At 43.8% G+C, this 20,097-nt stretch overlaps 1 protein-coding gene across 6 annotated transcripts in view; it reads left to right on the forward strand.

Annotated features, from left to right (window-relative positions):
• Positions 1-20,097, forward strand: part of scn8aa (sodium channel, voltage gated, type VIII, alpha subunit a) — a 136,332-nt gene that overhangs the window by 84,831 nt on the left and 31,404 nt on the right. For 4 of the 6 annotated variants that reach the window (XM_041845459.2, XM_041845463.2, XM_041845462.2 and 1 more), the window contains 8 exons: positions 2,619-2,792; positions 3,437-3,793; positions 4,045-4,518; positions 4,972-4,974; positions 8,614-8,734; positions 9,702-9,856; positions 11,055-11,228; positions 18,763-18,885. In XM_041845459.2, the coding sequence (XP_041701393.1) occupies positions 2,619-2,792; positions 3,437-3,793; positions 4,045-4,518; positions 4,972-4,974; positions 8,614-8,734; positions 9,702-9,856; positions 11,055-11,228; positions 18,763-18,885 (1,581 nt within the window). The remainder of the gene's footprint in view (positions 1-2,618; positions 2,793-3,436; positions 3,794-4,044; positions 4,519-4,971; positions 4,975-8,613; positions 8,735-9,701; positions 9,857-11,054; positions 11,229-18,762; positions 18,886-20,097) is intronic. The other 2 variants (XM_041845460.2, XM_041845465.2) reach the window with 1 other exon arrangement.

Here is a 20,097-nt window from a genome sequence, read left to right on the forward strand (position 1 = left end):
GTTCATATTGTACCACTCTCTAACCTGGAGGGCTCTGTGAAAACTCACATTGTCCCAAACAACAACATAGATGGGATGCTCATCCTGCTGCCCTAACAAAGCATCTCGCATGTGATTGAGGAAAATGAGGAGCTGGTGAGTGTTGTAGGGCCCCAGGTTGGCATGATGGTGGACAACCCCATGATTGCTGATGGCAGCACATAATGTGACATTGCCACCACGCTGCCCAGGAACACCAACAATGGCCGATGGCCAATCACATTACGGCCTCTCCTTCTCCTTTTGGTGAGATTAAACCCAGCTTCATCCATGTAGATGTATTGATGGGGTCTTTCCATTGCATCCAGTTGAAAAACCCTCTGTAGAAATAGATATAGTTTTGTAAGTGATACGGAAAAAGTGATTTAGGCCACTACAGTAAATCACTACTTAGAGTAATCAACATTGAATGTGTCTGGATATATGCCAACCTGTACATACTGGAATCTTTGCTCTTTGACTCTGTCTGAGTTGCGATCAAAGGGCACTCTGTATAGCTGTTTCATGCGCAGTCTGTTGCGCTTGAGGACACGATCAACAGTAGAGAGGCTGACACTGTTGATACCCTCAAAATGTAAATGGTCCTCAATGATCTTCTGCTGAATTTCGCTCAGTTTAATGGCATTTTTCTTACGGACCATATCAACAATTAGGGTCTCTTGGTGTGGGGAGAACATACCTGTCCTCCCACCCCCATGTGGCAGTCTTTCAATTCTACAAAAAAGAGAACATGGAGTTACAAAAAATATACATGGAATACTAGGCCTACAAACAGTTAGACCAACCCTCCATTACAATACTACAGTACATTGGTACAGTGATGTACTGAAACATATATTCACTTACAGTATACTGTGGTACAGTATATAGTATGTCATACAGTAATTGCTGTCAACATTTACATACTGTACTATAATGTCAGAAAAAGGTAATTACCTGTTCTCTTCTCTAAATCTTCGGATTATGGTGGACACAGTGAATCTACTGATGTTTGGTTGTACCCTTTGTCCAGCCTCCCTCATGCTCATACCATGGACAAGAACATGGTCAATCACAGTAGCTCTGATTTCATCAGATATTACTGTTCTTTGTCTTCGCTGACCACCTCGACCACCTCGACCTCCTCTCACACGAACTCTTCCTCTCAGATTTCTATCCATTGTAGGGCCTCACAAACCAGTGCTCTCTGAACTGGCTTACTGTATATGTTCCCTCACATCATTAGCCACAAGTGTGATCAATTTTGAGTTGTTGTGTTCAAGTGGTGATACCTGTGCTCTAATTGTGTTTGACTTTTGTCACATGTGCTCACCATTATGCAGCACGGGTGCATCCCAATGAAAATGTGTTGGCAAGTTGTGTCTAAACAGGTGAAAAGTGCTTATGGTTTTGCCAAAAGAGTGATTGATTCAATCAGTGGGTTCAGGCAACTGAGCATTTGGTTCAGACAATAGGGTTTAGTGTTTTAGCAATTGAGAAAAACTGTAACTATGACCTTCAATCATTTATTAGACTCAGATTAACTACGACGTTCAGTCATTCATTAGACTCAGATTAGCTATGACCTTCAGTGGTGGAAAAAGTACCCAACTGTCATACTTGAGTAAAAGTAAAGATACCTTCATAGAAAATGACTCAAGTAAAAGTGAAAGTCACCCAGTAAAATACTACTTGAGTAAAATTCTAAAAGTATTTGGTTGTAAATATACTTAGGTATCAAAAGTAAATGTAATTGCTCAAATATACTTAAGTATCAAAAGTAAAAGTATGAATAATTTCAAATTCTTTAAATTAAGCAAACCAGATGGCACAATTTCCTTTTTATTTTTATTTATTTATGGATAGCCAGGGGCACACTCCAACACTCAGACATCATTTACAAACGAAGCATTTATGTTTAGTGAGTCCGCCAGATCAGAGGCAGTAGGGATGACCAGGGATGTTCTCTTGATAAGTGTGTGAATTGGAACACTTTCTGTCCTGCTAAGCATAAAAAATGTAACAAGTACTTTTGGGTGTCAGAGAAAATGTATAGAGTAAAAAGTACTTTATTTTCTTTAGGAATGTAGTGAAGTAAAAGTTTTCCAAAATATAAATAGTAAAGTAAAGTACAGATACCCCAAAAGACTACTTAAGTAGTACTTTCAAGTATTTTTACTTAAGATTTTACATCACTGATGACCTTCAGCCATTCATTAGAATCATATTAACTACGACCTTCAGCCATTAATTAGAATCAGATTAACTATGACCTTCAGCCATTCATTAGAATCAGATTAGCAGAACACAGAGGTGTCACAATGTCCTTACTGACTTCAGAGCAGCTGTGAGATTTGGAAAGACAAAATGTCACTGTCCTGGGGGGCTAGTTTTGCACATGTTCCCGGTCTGAAAAGTACTAGCCTCGGGCTAGCGGTCTATCTTAATTTCCATGTAAGATAGTGCTCACTGCTCCCTTTTTGAATAATTACAGTACGAGTTCCTACAGTACATCTGACCTCTGTTTGTCCTTTTAACAAGGTAAAGGTTCCAGTAGCAGTTACTCTAACTGACCTCTGACCTCTCTCCGTCCCTGCCAGGTGTTCACAGGGATATTTGCTGTGGAGATGTTTGCCAAGCTGGTTGCCATGGATCCCTACTACTACTTCCAAGAGGGGTGGAACTGCTTCGACGGCTTCATTGTGACCCTGTCCTTAGTGGAGCTGGCATTGGCTGACGTGGAGGGGCTGTCCGTGCTCAGATCATTCCGATTGGTAAATTATATTTTAGCCCCGCCCTCCCCCCAAAATATAAATGTTTGTTGTGTACTGAAATGATATTAAATACACGGTGTGCAATGATTCAAATACTGAATGATTACATAGTGTTGCTCAGCTACAGCACTGTCTCTATTATAGTCATACATTTACGTATGTGCAATATCACTTATATACTGCTTTACTAGTCTATGTACTGCTACTTTTCACTACAGATGTAGGGTCTTAATTTCAGCCAGTTTGCTACAGCAGGAAAATAATCCTGCAGTAACAGGAACTGTGAATTATTATGTGAATTATAATTAATGGACCTTTTTGTAAAGGTTGCTACATTTTTTGTTAGGGCAAATAAAGTCTGATTTCAAAGTGGAAATTACACATTTTAGAAGACTTTTAAAAACTCAAATACACTACAAGTTTGCATTTCCTGCTGTGCATGAAAATTCTCAGCAACAAAAGAGTGATCGAATTAAGATCCTACATCTGTGCAACTGCTACTTCTACTACTACCTCTATAGCAATTACCATACCAATACCCCAAGAGTCATTGCTGCAACAGGCTATTGATCACTCAACCTGATAATATGTATTTTCCTCTCTCCCTTCTTCTGTCATTCTCACATCTTCTCTTCCCCCCTCAGCTGAGAGTGTTTAAACTGGCCAAGTCGTGGCCCACACTCAACATGCTGATCAAGATTATCGGTAACTCTGTGGGCGCCCTGGGAAACCTGACCCTCGTCTTAGCTCTCATCGTCTTCATATTTGCCGTGGTCGGCATGCAGCTGTTCGGCAAGAACTACAAGGACTGTGTGTGTAAGATCGCCCTGGACTGTAAGCTGCCCCGCTGGCACATGCACGACTTCTTCCACTCATTCCTGATGGTGTTCCGGGTGCTGTGTGGGGAGTGGATCGAGACCATGTGGCACTGCATGGAGGTGGCTGACCAGGGCATGTGTCTCATCGTCTTCATGATGGTCATGGTCATCGGGAACTTGGTGGTAAGTGTCCCCAGAGTGTGTCGTTGGGGTGGGGGAATGTTAGCCTCCCCGTAGGACAGTTCTCAAACCCCAGTCACCATGACAAGGGAAGTGACTGTAACCGCTGGCCCAAGAAACGTAAGTCTCTGGGGAGAGCAGTTTGCTGTCTTATGAACGGCAGATTCGTTACGTTACCCCCACCGAACAAGAGAGAGAGTCCCATGCTACCCACCCTCACGTCTGACCAATCATGTCTCCTCTCCTCCCTATAGGTGTTGAATCTTTTCCTTGCCTTGCTGCTGTCCTCGTTCAGCGCAGACAACTTAGCCGCAACAGACGACGACGGAGAGATGAACAACCTTCAGATCTCCGTCATCCGTATCAAGAAGGGGATCGCCTGGTTCAAGATCAAGTTGGCAGAGTTGGTGCTCAGCTTGACCAAGAAACCACAGGTGGAGGATGAACAGAAACCTTTAGACGACATGTACGACAAGAAACTGAACTGTATCGCCAACCACAGCGGTGTGGATATCAACCGCGACCTGGACTACACCAAGAATGGTAACGGCACCACTAGTGGTATAGGGAACAGCATCGGGAGGTACTTGATCGACGAGGACCACATGTCATTCATCCACAACCCTAACCTGACCGTGTGCGTTCCCATCGCGGTCGGAGAGTCCGACTTTGAGAACCTCAACACCGAGGACTTCAGTAGTGAGTCGGAGAACGAGAACAGCAAAGAGGTGAGTGAACAGATTTAGTTAGCCACATTTTTAATGAATATGTACTGTATGTGTTGTCATATCAACATGGCTCTGATGAAAAGTAGTACACGATAAGGAATAGGGTGCCATTTTAGATGCACTCATAGTTTATCTCTTGTTAATTATGTTTTGGTAATGTTGCAGGAGGTAATGTTGGGGTTGTTTTGTACTAATGTTTTGGTAATGTTGCAGGAGGTAATGTTGGGGTTCTGTTATATTAATGTTTTGGTAATGTTGGAGGAGGTAATGTTAGGGTTATGTTGTAGTAATGTTGTGGTAATGTTGTAGGAGGTAATGTTGGGGTTATGTTGTAGTAATGTTGTGTTAATGTTGCAGGAGGTAATGTTGGGGTTATGTTGTAGTAATGTTTTGGTAATGTTGCAGGAGGTAATGTTGGGGTTATGTTGTAGTAATGTTGTGGTATTTTTGCAGGGGGTAAGTAATGCTGTGGTTATTTTGTAGTTATGTTGTGGTAATGTTGTAATAATGTTGCAGTAATGTGGCATGGGGTTAATGTTGTGGTAGACAAATGTTGTGGTTATGTTGTAGTAATGTTGCAGTTTTGTTTGGTAGTTTTGTGGTTATGTTGTAGTAATGTTTTGGTAATGTTGTGGCAATGTTATTGTAATGTTGTGGTAATGCTTTAACTCCATGGTTGTTATTGTTGTTGTGGTCTCCTGGCTGTAAAGCATGGGCGTGGTCACCAGTGTAACAATAGTTTCCTGCCCAAGGCTCTGATGTATACACACACTCATTTACTAATGGCTACAGCAGTGGATGTAATGGATATCTGCTGACTGCTGTTCTTTTTTTCTTTCTTAAAAGGCTGTAAATACATGTAGGAGTATGGAGTATAGAATGGAGTATAGAATGGATGGTTTGAAATGGATATCTGCTGACTGCTGTTCTTTTGGAGTATAGAATGGATGGTTTGTCTTTTTATATTCCGTCCTCTTAAATCTGGGGCATATGATAATGTTAGGAATTGCAGTTGGCTGCTGTTGTTTTCATATTTACAGTTATGTCTTATTATTTGCTTTTAGATTGACTGTTAGTTTAGCATTTAAGTCAATGTCCACCATCTGTTACTTATTGGAGGCTCTCTAAATGAATGTCAAGTCAAGGTGAAGTACAACCAAGTCAATGGTTCTCTGTTAATCAGGTTATGTGTTTTCTCAAGGTCATATGCATAGGCTGCATTTATAACTGGTGACAGATCACACACTTAGCATGTATGGGGGGCAGACAAGTAAATTTGTGTATGACCAGATGTATGTTAGTCCCAGGGTATTTCTTCTTCTTCTTCTTCTTCTTCTTCTTCTTCTTCTTCTTCTTCTTCTTCTTCTTCTTCTTCTTCTTCTTCTTCTTCTTCTTCTTCTTCTATTGTGTCCTTTAATCTCTGTATCCTCGTCTTTCTGTATACCTACAGTGCATTCGGAAAGTATTCAGACCCCTCGACATTTTCCACATTTTGTTACATTACAGCCTTATTCTAAAATGGATTAAATAAAAACAAATCCTCAGCAATCTACACACAATACCCCATAATGACAAAGCGAAAACAGGTTTTAGAAATGTTTGCAAATAATAATGTACATAAGTATTCAGACCCTTTGCTATGAGACTCGAAATTGAGCTCAGGTGCATCCTGTTTCCATTGATCATCCTTGAGATGTTTCTACAACTTGATTGGAGTCCACCTGTGGTAAATTCAATTGATTGGACATGATTTGGAAAGGCACACACCTGTCTATATAAGGTCCCACAGTTGACAGTGCATGTCAGAGCAAAAACCAAGCCATGAGGTCGAAGAAATTGTCCGTAGAGCTCCAAGACAGGATTGTATCGTGGCACAGATCTGGGGAAGAGTACCAAAACATGTCTGCAGCATTGAAGGTCCCCAAAAACACAGTGGCCTCCATCATTCTTAAATGGAAGAAGTTTGGAACCACCAAGACTCTTCCTAGAGCTGGCCACCCGGCCAAACTGAGCAATTGGAGAGAAGGGCCTTGGTCAGGGAGGTGACCAAGAACCCGATGGTCACTGTGATAGAGCTCTAGAGTTCCTCTGTGGAGATGGGAGAACCTTCCAGAAGGACAACCATCTCTGCGGCACTCCACCAATCAGGCCTTTATGGTAGAGTGGCCAGACGGAAGCCACTCCTCATTGAAAGGCACATGACAACCCACTTGGAGTTTGCCAAAAGGGACCTAAACACTCTCATACCATGAGAAACAAGTTTCTCTGGTCTGATGAAACCAAGATTGAACTCTTTGGCCTGAATGCCAAGCGTCACGTTTAGAGGAAACCTGGCACCATCCCTACGTTGAAGCATGGTGGTGGCAGCATCATGCTGTGGGGATGTTTTTCAGTGGCAGGGATTGGGAGACCAGTCAGGATCGAGGCAAAGATGAACGGAGCAAAGTACAGAGAGATACTTGATGAAAACCTGCTCCAGAGTGCTCAGGACCTCAGACTGGGGAGAAGGTTCACCTTCCAACAGGACAACGACCCTAAGCACACAGCCAAGACAACGCAGGAGTGGCTTCGGGACAAGTCTCTGAATGTCCTTGAGTGGCCCAGCCAGAACCCGGACTTGAACCCGATCGAACATCTCTGGAGACCTGAAAATAGCTGTGCAGCAACGCTCCCCATCCAACCTGACAGAGCTTGAGAGGATCTGCAGAGAAGAACAGGAGAAACTCCCCAAATACAGGTGTTTCAAGCTTGTAGCGTCATACCCAAGAAGACTCAAGGCTGTAATCGCTGCCAAAGGCGATTCAACAAAGTACTGAGTAAAGGGTCTGAATACTTATGTAAATTTGATATTTACGTTTTTTATTTGTAATACATTTGCAAACATTTCTAAAAACCTATTTTTGCTTTGTCATTATGGGGTATGGTGTGTAGTTTGATGAGGGGAAAAAACAACATTTAATCAATTTTAGAATAAGGCTGTAACGTGACAAAATGTGGAAAAAGTGAAGAGGTCTGAATACTTTCTGAATGAACTGTATATGAAGTCTCAGGGAGGTAGCTAATTATACAGTAAGACATCTAACCTTAGTGAGACCCAGTGTAATGCACGCAGCAGTATGTATGAATGGCTGAGAGAGACTGAGCCATCGGTCATGTCTCTCTCTCTTGTGTGTCTCATTCTGTGTACCAATACCCCAAGAGCCATTGCTGCCGGAACGGTTATTGATCACCTAACCTGCTGCAGACAGGGCTATTGATCACTTAAGCTGGTGTAGCCAGGGCTATTGATCACTTAACCTGGTGCAGCCAGGAATATTGATCACTTAACCTGGTGCAGCCAGGCCTATTAATCAGTCAACCTGCTGCAACCAAGGCTATTGATCAGTCAACCTACTGCAACCAGGGCTATTCATCAGTCAACCTGCTACAAGCAGGGCTATTAATCAGTCAACCGTTGCTATTGATCAGTCAACCTGCTGCAACCAGGGCTATTTATCAGTCAACCTGCTGCAGCCAGATATATTTCTCAGTCAACCTGTTGCCGCCAGAGATATTGATCAGTCAACCTGCTGCAACCATGGCTATCGATCAGTCAACCTGCTGCAACCAGGGCTATTTATCAGTCAACCTGCTGCAACCAGGGCTATTGATCAGTCAACCTGCTGCAGCCAGGGATATTTATCAGTCAACCTGCTGCAACCAGGGCTATTTATCAGTCAACCTGCTGCAACCAGGGTTATTGATCAGTCAATGATCAGTCAACCTGCTGCAGCCAGGGATATTGATCAGTCAACCTGCTGCAGCCAGGGCTATTGATCAGTCAACCTGCTGCTGATGTATATTTTCTGTCATTCTCACGTCCTCTCTCCCTTCCTTCCTCCCTCTCTCTCTTCGTCTGTCTGTATATGTGTGTCTATCTCTCTCCCGTTCTCTCTGCGTCTGTCTGTTTCTGTGTGTCTCTCTGTCTCTCCCTCTCTCTCTGCGTCTGTCTGTGTCTGTGTGTTTGTCTGTCTCTTTCTCTCTCTCTGCGTCTGTCTGTGTGTCTGTCTGTCTCTTTCTCTCTCTCTGCGTCTCTCTGTGTGTCTGTGTGTGTAGCTGGACGACACCAGCTCATCGGAGGGCAGCACCATAGACATCAAGCCTGACGTGGAGGCGGAGGCGGTGGTGGTGGAGGCTGTGGAAGAGTACCTAGACCCAGAAAACTGTTGGACACCTGGTAGGACTGCACCTAACCCCCCCCACCTCTCCCTGCCCCACCCGGCCCTGCCCCGCTCCTCCGTCCCCTACCTGCTGCTCCCTGCACCACCCAGCTCTCTCCGCTCCTCCTTCCCCTACCTGCACCACCCAGCCCTGCCCCGCTCCTCCGTCCCCTACCTGCCACTCCCTGCACCACCCAGCCCTGCCCCGCTCCTCCCGTCCCCTACCTGCCACTCCCTGCCCCACCCAGCCCTGCCCCACTCCTCCGTCCCCTACCTGCACCACCCAGCCCCTGCCCCGCTCCTCCGTCCCCTACCTGCCCCACCCAGCCCTGCCCTGCTCCTCCGTCCCCTACCTGCACCACCCAGCCCTGCCCCGCTCCTCCGTCCCCTACCTGCCCCACCCAGCCCTGCCCTGCTCCTCCGTCCCCTACCTGCACCACCCAGCCCTGCCCCACTCCTCCGTCCCCTACCTGCCAAACCCTGCCCCACCCAGCCCTGCCCCGCTCCTCCGTCCCCTACCTGCCACTCCCTGCCCCACCCAGCCCCTGCCCCGCTCCTCCTTCCCCTACCTGCCCCACCCAGCCCTGCCCCGCTCCTCCGTCCCCTACCTGCCCCACCCAGCCCTGCCCTGCTCCTCCGTCCCCTACCTGCACCACCCAGCCCTGCCCCACTCCTCCGTCCCCTACCTGCCAAACCCTGCCCCACCCAGCCCCTGCCCCGCTCCTCCGTCCCCTACCTGCCACTCCCTGCCCCACCCAGCCCTGCCCCGCTCCTCCTTCCCCTACCTGCCCCACCCAGCCCTGCCCCGCTCCTCCGTCCCCTAGCTGCCAAACCCTGCCCCACTCCTCGTCCCCTACCTGCCACTCCATGCACCACCCTTCCCTTGCATGTCAGTTAGCCCAGTTTGTAATCCTTACAATATATTTAAATCACTAGCAAATGGCTGAGGTATCATGTTATGTGTGCCTGTCCCCTTCTATACAGAGTGTATTATCAAGTATCCTTGCTGCGACGTGCCCATCACTCACGGGTGGGGAAAATATTGGTGGTTCCTGAGAAAGACATGCTATCTTATTGTGGAGCATAACTGGTTCGAAACCGTCATTATCTTTATGATCCTACTCAGTAGTGGGGCCCTGGTAAGTCACTGTGTGGAACATTAACACACACACACACACACACACACAGCTACAACCACTGTGTGAGTGGAGAAGGTTGGCTTTTTCAGCCAGTCACTGTACTGAGGAGGGTGGGGGTAGGGGCCAGGCAGGAGCATCACAGCCAGTCACTGTACTGAGGAGGGTGGGGGGAGGGGCCAGGCAGGAGCATCACAGCCAGTCACTGTACTGAGGAGGGTGGGGGGAGGGGGCCAGGCAGGAGCATCACAGCCAGTCACTGTACTGAGGAGGGTGGAGGGAGGGGCCAGGCAGGAGCATCACAGGCAGTCACTGTACTGAGGAGGGTGGGGGGGAGGGGCCAGGCAGGAGCATCACAGCCAGTCACTGTACTAAGGAGGGTGGAGGGAGGGGCCAGGCAGGAACATCACAGCCAGTCACTGTACTAAGGAGGGTGGAGGGAGGGGCCAGGCAGGAGCATCACAGCCAACTGAGGCTATGTCCCAAAGGGCAGTCTATGCCCTTTATAGTGGACTTCATACAGAATATGCTGCCATTTGAGATTCAGCTTGACTCTCTCTGTGATTAGTCCCGTGTAGCTCAGTTGGTAGAGCATGGCGTTTGCAACGCCAGGGTTGTGGGTTTGTTTCCCACGGGGGACCAGTATGAAAAAAATAAATTATGCACTCACTAACTGTAAGTCGCTCTGGATAAGAGCGTCTGCTAAAATGACTAAAATGTAATTAATCGACTGCACCATTCATCAGAGAGGGGATCTAATAGACTGTACCATTTATCAGATAGGATAGGGGGGAATCTATTTCTGTTGCCAAGGGGGATATGTCCTCAGACATGACGTCAAATGAGCAGGGAGGGAATAGTGCAGTCAATGCTACATTTATACTGGAAATATTTGAAATATTCTCATTTAATTTTTTTTGTGTAATTTGTGTAGTCATGATTTAGCAACAGAACCGTTGTTGTATACATTTTCATTACTTTTAATGTACATCGTCTGTTGACTTTATTGTGTTTCTTATCCTAGACAATTGTTGATGTATTCATTGTTGTACTTACATGACTAAGGCAACTCTAGGCTATGTATTTTAGATTTGTCAAATAAAATCAATCAATCAATTATTCACTGAGCATGTCAATTCCCCCCCCCCCAATTCAGCTAGAGCTAACCATGTGTGTGCTTCCCCCCCCTCCCCCCCGCTAGGCTTTTGAGGATGTGTACATCCAGCAGAGGAAGACCATCAGGACCGTCTTGGAATACGCAGACAGTGTGTTCACATATATCTTCATCCTAGAGATGTTGCTCAAGTGGGTCGCCTACGGATTCCACAAGTACTTCACCAACGCCTGGTGCTGGCTCGACTTCTTCATCGTCGATGTAAGTAACATTTCCTGGTTCTTTACAGTAGATTTGGTAGCCATTTTGGGAAGCCAGGATAGAAAGCTAGGACCATAGAAATAGAATTCCTAGAACGGGTATTAACCATTCTAGTCAATTATATTTCTATGGACCTTGAACCACACCCTGTTGAAGCAACACATTGTACTGTGTACAGTCTGTATACAGCACCTAAAACACTGCCTGTCATGTAGAGATACGGTGAAAAACACACATTTTGATGTAAAACAGGCCCTGTATAGTCCATAGAACACATATGGGGCCTAAGGTGGGCTTTCAGTCACAAAGTGTTAAGTTATTGTTTATAGAGGTATTCTGTACAGTGATCCCTAATGTAGGCTACAGTCTGACAGGGTGTGGTAGTGTTGGGAAAGGAGGAGGATGGATAGAGTAGGACATGAACAGCAACTTCATGTTATGCCATGGGTGAGGGGACATATGATATTCATATCCCAAGAGAACATGGAAATGTCTACTAGAACCATGTTGTAATCCATCCATTTGAAGGGGATCTATGTCTCTCACCTCTTGTATCTCCATGAAGCAGTTTCTCTCTCTCTCTCTCTCTCTCTCTCTCTCTCTCTCTCTCTCTCTCTCTCTCTCTCTCTCTCTCTCTCTCTCTCTCTCTCTTTCTCTCTCTCTCTCTCTCTCTCTCTCTCTCTCTCTCTCTCTCTCTCTCTCTCTCTCTCTCTCTCTCTCTCTCTCTCTCTCTCTCTCTCTCTCTCTCTCTCTCTCTCTCTCTCTCTCTCTCTCTCTCTCTCTCTCTCTCTCTCTCTCTCTCTCTCTCTCTCTCTCTCTCTCTCTCTCTGTGTGTGTTTACTTGGTTTCTTGTCAATCTGAGATGCTTGAATATGAACGGCAATTCTCTGTTTGTGAGTTTGGAAATAATGTGCCTTCATGTGCAATGAATCCAGGAATTGCACTCTGTTTCCCATCATGTGCAAATAGAAAACAATTATATTGTTTTACGACATAACAATGTAAGACAAATTATTCACATTTGATTACATTGATATTGGAATGTGAATGCTGGCAGCAGTACAAATTAGAATCGGCCAATCAATAACCAAGATTATTGATCTACATATTCAAGCCATGCTCAACAACAACAGGGTATGTGTTTTCTACTGTCTCTGACCTGTCTACAGTGTCATCTACTGTATGTCTACTGTATGTCTACTGTATGTCTACTGTATGTCTACTGTATGTCTACTGTTCTGGATGTATTTTATATCTCAGTGTTATTGGTAATTCTCTGTCCCTTCTGTGACACAACTTTGAAAGTATTTGGAACAGTGGAATTTCTTTTTCTTTCTTTAATTCTAAATTGATTAATACATTCCAAATTAATTCAGGACCATTGAATTGATAAATTAGGGGAATGATAATTAATTGTGGTTGGTTGCTTTGACAGTAATTATAAAAACAACATTAAAAACTGGTTGAGAAATTCCTTCAGACTTCAAAGTTGACACCTCAGCAGGGGCATGGAGTAATGTAATGTTGCATAGATATGATCCAATCCCCTGACTGTACTGTATCTGTAATGTGTGGAATCTCTCCTACTTCGATGGTCAGATTTGGCTAATGGCCTTGGTTATTTCTGACCTTGTCATTGGAAAGATGAAGAAGTGCTCTTCTGTGTGTTCTGACCTCTGACCTTGTCCTTGAACTAACCACCTCTCAACAGTCTCCAACACACCGTCTGTATGTTCCAGCCCAAACCATCTCTCTCTGACAGGAGGTCTATCTAACCATAGAAATATAATTACTAGAACGTGAATACCCATTCAAGGCATTGACGCCATGATGGGTGAACCAGGAAGTAAAGCAGGATGTGTATGTTCTAGTGATTCTATTTCTACTGCATGGTTCTACCCAATAATGGCTGGAGGTAGAGATGATGATACAGTATGAGAATGTGACTGTTGACCCCATAGAGACCCTGTATTTCTATATGTAATTCTATGATTCTATATGTAATTCTATGATTCTATATGTTATTCTATAGTTGATCCATCCATTTCTCAAACACTGAAATCAAACACTATTGCCCCCTTTGTACAGTAATAGCTCAGGCACACCGCAAAGACCAACTGCCAAAAGCAGAGGGTGGCCGCGGAGTGTTAGCGATAACCTAATGGGTGTCGACGAATGGTGGCCATACAATATGTAGACTCGAAATGAACAGAAAATGACGGCCACCTGATGCTTTAAAGCGCTTGTTATCATGGTGTGTTTTGGTCTTTACTGTCCCAGTATGTTTGACTGTTCAATAGGCTGTATTGATGGATCAGCCATAGTCAGAATTAGCATGTAATGTTACACCCATCTCTCTTTAGTACAGTAACTTCATCTTTATGCCTCTATAATGACTGAGACTGAGTCGTTATATAAGAGTGGAATGACATTGTTACCCTACAGAATAATCAACTTTAATTAATTACAATCTTTTTTCTCTACAGTAAATGTAAAACTTGTTCCAGTGATTGTGTTTATTATGTACAGTAGGACCTGCAGTAGTCAAGTTAACACTAACCTAACACATACCATGTAAAACACTAGACTTCTTACCATTAGTGTTGATTCTGGTAGAACAAATTCTACCTTAATCTAATTTAAGTCCTATATGTACATGTATATATTTAAAGTATCCCACATAGTTAGTGTCCCCTCTATGGGCTGACAGACTGCAATGTACCCCATGCCCAAGAGCCATTAATGATGGTCGTACTGTACTACGGCCGTACAGGGGCCTACATTTCCCAAGATGCACTCGGGATTGTCGTACGGTATGGGAACCGACAATTCCTTCCCAAGCTGTCAATGTGTGACCACAAAGTGTGACATACCCCCCACTCCTCATCCTTCTTAAAGTCTGACGCCTCCTCTTACCCCAGGAATGTTGTGAGTGACCTTTGACCTTGTGCTGAGTGACCTTTGACCTTGTGCTGAGATGATGACGTAATGATGGTGGGGCCAGGCTGGCCTGGCAGCCAGTGGTACGTTTGGTCCTCCAAACTGGCAGACAAGCAGTCAGTCCCTCTTATAATGCTGCTGTGCCTCACTGAGTCTGGGTCATCCTGGGTAATCTGCCTGTCTGTCAGCCTGCCTGCCTGTCTGTCTGTCAGCCTGTCTGTCTGTCTGTCTGTCTGCGACTCTACTTTCTGTCATTGCACTGTGATGTCTGTGGTTTGGTTTTAACCATGTTGTCTCTCTGTGGGCACCATCAGAAGGGGGACACCATCATTGCTTTAGACCAGCATGCATTACTCTGAGTGTGTGTGTGTGTGTGTTTGTTTGTGAGTGTGTGTTTGTTTGTCTGTTCCACATACCTCTTGTGTTTTGATATATATCTTTCTGTTGAGTTATCTTTTCATTGGCCTCTCTTCTTCTTGATTTTTATTGTAGAAATGTGGATAGCAAATGTGATACAGGAGAATTACTATGAGAAGACAGAATCACTTACTGGACCCATGCTTTGTTTTGCCATACATTACTAACAATATGCTTCAAGTCTATTTGGTCCAAAAGTTGAACAATAGATTTTTATCAAATCATGTGCTTTACATTGTTGAGAAAACATTTAGTTACAGTACACCACTCTTAATAATGGAGATATGAATTTGAATACAATGCAGGACAGAATACTCTTCGATTATGTAACCATAGTGCTGTAAGGTAAAATCTAAATCAAACAAATCTTTCTGGTAAAACCACAGTAGTAGGGTCTTAATTTGAGCCAGTTTGCTACAGCTGGAAAATAATCCTGCAGCAACAGGAAATGTGAATTATTATGCGAATTATAATTATATGGATATTTTTGTAGGGGTTGATTCATTTTTCGTAAGGGAAAATAAACGCTGAAATTTCATAGTGGAAATTACAAACTTCAGAAACGTTTAAACCTCAAATACATTTAAATACATTTACACTCCAAGTTTTACAAAGTTATCCTGCAACACGGTGATCAAATTAAGATCCTACATCTGTAATAGCCAGTCAAGTTTGGGGATGGAGTCGTTATATAAGAGTGGAATGAGGCTGGATCCATCCATCCATCCTTTTATTTTACAGACATTTAGATATTTTCATAAGTGTTGTTTTTGTTCTGTTTGATTTTAGTTTCCGTTGTCTTTCTGTTTTTCTTTCTGTTTCTGTTCCATTGTTCCTCATTGGATCACAGCCCAGAGATGTGATTGGCCTTGCCTTGCAGAGCTCGACGCTGATTCGCTGAGGGCTGCCACACCCACACAACAGGCCATGCCCCTTGACCTATAAAGGGGTGGGGCACTCCAAGGGGTCAGGCTGAGGCTGAAGGTGACAAATACCCCAAATACTGTGACAGTAGAATAAAGGCAAAATCTTTATTTTATTTTACATCTGCTTAAAAGTGACTTTATTGTGTTATCCTTGCAACAAAAAAATATATATACCTACTGGCTGATTAATACATTCAATCAATCAATTCATCATCGCCCAGATGAAACAGCTTGCCGGGAAGAGGCAGTTATTATACAGCTAAACTGATTATTAACAAATGGGACATCCTCAACTAAAAGAATTGAGCTAGCTAGAATCTGAAGGAGTCATAGGTGTAATATGCAGTTCATACAGAGACCTGGAGATTCAGGAGCCCTTGACCGACATAATAACCCAGAGATGACTCATTAGTCATGAGTCCAGTCATCAGTTCCATGCTGATAGCTTCACCGCTGTCCTTGGCTATGACCAAATGAATTGGAATGACTAGGGTTCCATTGCAAAAAGTATGTCCATTATCATAGACTGTAGTATCGCTAATGGCCTTAAATCAAAATAAAGATTTAGCCTTTGTTAGAATCCCTCCTCTATCTGTGACTATGGTCTGGTCAGATTTGGATGTTGTGTTCTTTGCGGTGAGTTTGACCAGTCTGGTTGGCTGGTTGGAGGTGATTTCACATGTTTTTACTGTGTTATACTGTTTTCCCTTTGTTAAGGAACTGGTGCTCTCACTCTCCCAGTCTCACCACCTGAACAATGGCAGTGAGAGAGATAGGGACAACCTTTTAGTGTTTACAGGACTAAGAACTATTAGATGGACATCGTCTGTAATGTTTAATCAATGAGATACTGTAGTGCCATTTAGTCACATCAGGGTTGGGGTCAATTCTATTTCAATTCAGGAAGTAAACTGAAATTACTCATGAGGAAAATTGGCATTGGAATTTCAGTTTACTTCCTGAATTGAGTGAAAAAGCCATTGCCACAACTAGCCTTGCTCTCCTCTCTTCACTGTTGGCCTACTGGTCCTGTTTGCCAGACCCATGGTGCTTCACCCCCAATTGTGCCTGAGGTACGGCAGGAAGAGGCTACTGTATGGGCCTCTCTCTCTCTATCTCTCTCTCTCTCTCTCTCTCTCTCTCTCTCTCTCTCTCTCTCTCTCTCTCTCTCTCTCTCTCTCTCTCTCTCTCTCTCTCTCTCTCGCTCGCTCTCACTCTCTCTGGCTGTGTGTTTTAGCTTATATCAGCTAGAAGGGCCGGTAGTGTAGGGCTGCGTCCCGAATAGGGTGCCATTTGGGACGCCAGTCTAGTAGTGTATATCACAGGGCTTGCCTTGCTTCACAATTACTAGACCATAACATACTCCACTTAGCCTGTATCATCTATATGTTGTCATTGATTCAGTCTATATGTTCACATGATTACTCACAATCATGGGAACGGGTAATACTTTGAATATAATCAAATTTATAAAGGCCCAAGCCCCCCAAAATGATTTAAATGATGCTTGTGTGTTAGTAGCCGTTTCCTGCAGTCAAATGGCCAAAGCGCCCTCTAGTGGCCTCATGGGTGGAATGTTATTAATATTTTTCATAATTTCATAATTAATAAACATAATAATACAAATAATAAAAAACATTATTCTGTGATAGTGTACTATTGTGATACAAACTGAAAATGTTATACATTTCAACTATATATCTGACATGGTACAGGTGTCTTGTTTTTTTAAAGCCCATAACCATGTGTGTGAGGTGTATGCATTTTTTTTCAAAGTAGATTTGTTTAAGACTACCAAGAAACACTCTGTGTGACCCTGATTTAGCCCACTGCAGTAAAAGGTTAAAGACCATTGAAATCCTTGCCGCTTGGTTGATTGAAGTCTCCAATATTTGCCCGCTCTGCAATAGCCCCCTAACCTGATGCTTGAACTCAGTTGCAGGGTTCCTATTCCATTTCCATGGCTAAAACAGGAATTATCCAAGAGCTTTGATCCAATGAGTAAGTGACATTGTTAGCATGTACATGTTTGTCATTTAGCAGAAGCTCTTATCCAGAGCGACTTACAGGAGCAATTGGTCTTAAGTGCTTTTCTCAAAGGCACATCAACAGATTTTTCACCTAGTCAGCTCAGGGATTGAAAGCTTTCAGTTACTGGCCCAACGCTCTTAGCCGCTAGGCTACGTGCCGCCGCTATGTAGACAGTGATGCCTAGTTGGCGGCAGCTGCTGTGCTGTGTGTGAGAGTGGGGAGCAAGGTGGAGCTAGAAACAATATTATCTACCCCATGTCAAATCCTCTCAGTTCTTCACAAGTGCATAGGGCGTAGTTTAGGGGTTGATTTGGGATTGGGCCATTGTGTGTGAGAGTGGGGGAGAAGCACCCGTTTCTTTGAGGTTGTGTGCTGTTGACTGTTCCTGTGTGTAACTCTACTGTACTCAGTGTGTCTCTCCAGTGGTCCTTCCAGGACCATCCAGTGCCAAATAACTACTGTGTCCGATCTCCCCCTTAACCCTCTATCTCCACCCTTAACTACTGTCAGTGTATGGTTAACTGTATATGACTGTATGCTGTGTGAATATGATAAGATTATTTTAGTACTAATAGTCTTAGATTATTTGGGATATTATGCCTCACCCGAGAGTGACAGACATGGAGAGGCAATGTTAGAGGGGGCCAGGGTAAGGTTCTACAAGTCTGTTGGGTTTTTATATTAACTTCTACAGATTGTAACCTCTCTCCTTCCCTCCTCCTCCTCCTCCTCTCCTTCGTCCATCCTTCTGTATCTGTATTGCTTCAGTCGTGTGCTGTGGCAACACTTTTCTGCCTATTTCCCCCTTTGTATGAGTCTCATGCCTCTCTCTCTCTCTCTCTCTCTCTCTCTCTCTCTCTCAACCACAAGTTTCTTTGCAGGTACAAAGGAGTTTGTCACGTCTCTCCCAACTGCCCTAAAATAACAGAAACAAATCCCTGCTCCTGCGACCTACCTTCTACTGCTCCTAAAAACACTACGCACATAAAACCTATACTAAACATTGACCTTCTCTCGCAATGTGTATACATATATAAATGCAATATTATACATGTATATACATGCATATAGATTTATGTGTGTATGTCAAGCAACTCTCTCCGCCCATGCCAGCCCTATTGCTCCAAGGGCTCTCGTCTGAGTCTCTCTTCTACCTTAAGAGAATATTCTCACTACTTCTAACCGTTTGGAACCTCTTTTGCTTCTCTGTTTGTGTGTAGGTGTCTATAATCAGTCTGGTAGCTAATGCACTGGGCTACTCGGATCTAGGTCCTATTAAATCACTAAGGACACTAAGGGCCTTGAGACCCCTCAGAGCCTTGTCACGTTTTGAAGGGATGAGGGTAAGAGCCTATGCTAAGCAGCTGATCCTTACCTTACGCATGCCCATTCAACAGTATTAAAGCATGCTAGAAACTGAAATATTATAAAAACGTTTTTTTTTTTTTTTTGTTAAGGAAAAACATTCCAAAAATAATTTATTGGCAGATTATTTACAATATAAACTGTAGGAAACTAGCCAAGACAAGAAGTCACATTTCCATGCACACGAATCCTGTACCATACTTCACATACTATTTATATATACACGTCATGATGCAGCTGGGAGTGTAAAGTAATGTTAAGTATTAATGCTACAAAGTGATACAGTAATACCATTAGAAACTGTTTCCCTGGTTTCGATTGAACCTTTAAAAAGAAATCTAAATACTAATTGATATTTTCTGAATTTCCACTATCTACAGGAAGAAAAATAAAAAAGACAGTGAACTAGAGGGATATGTCACAAAACTGCCTCATCACATAACACCTTTTTTTGTTTTAATGATTGGCTCGAGAGATGAGGTGAAATTATTATTAGTTAAAGATCCATGCAAACAAAGCCATACTACATACCATTTCATAAAGCATTTGAATCAACAATTCGCTGTTCATTTGGCCTGATTCGCAACCTCTGCTTTGATTATCAATCCCCCTTATTCTCAATCCCCTACCACTACCTGCCCCCTGCCCCCCCACCTGCTTGTTGTCATCCTTCTCTATCTCTTTATCACATCTAGTCCTTTTCCATCTCCCTATCCTTGGACTGGTTGTCTTCTAGTTTGAACTTACTACCCTCTCAACCTCAGTTTAGTCCTCCACCAACCTCCACCCCACCCTCCACTCTCCCTCTCCTCCTACCTTCCTACCCTTCCACTGCTCACTCCATACTGACCCAGTAGATCTGCTGGGCCTGCAGCTGTCTGCTCCTCTCTGTGTCCTGCTTGTCCAGGATCTATCTGCATCATCAGGGACTGAGAAAGAAACCACAAAGCTTCTGCCTGTCATTGTGATCATTACTTTGTGTGATGTTAAATGGCTGAGATCTTAAAGGGCTGAATCGCAGAGATCGGTTAAGTTATGTCAGTTAGTTCAATGTAGACCAGACGCCTGAAACTGCCGGCCTGCGGGCCAGATACGTCTAAGTAAATGCGGACCAGATTCAGTATCTTAGCTTGTTTGTCTTCTTCTTGACCCTAAGTCAGAAGCTTAGGAAATATGCTGATAGGCTGCCA

This window comes from Coregonus clupeaformis, chromosome 24 (assembly GCF_020615455.1).
Source record: "Coregonus clupeaformis isolate EN_2021a chromosome 24, ASM2061545v1, whole genome shotgun sequence".
NCBI lineage: Eukaryota > Metazoa > Chordata > Actinopteri > Salmoniformes > Salmonidae > Coregonus > Coregonus clupeaformis.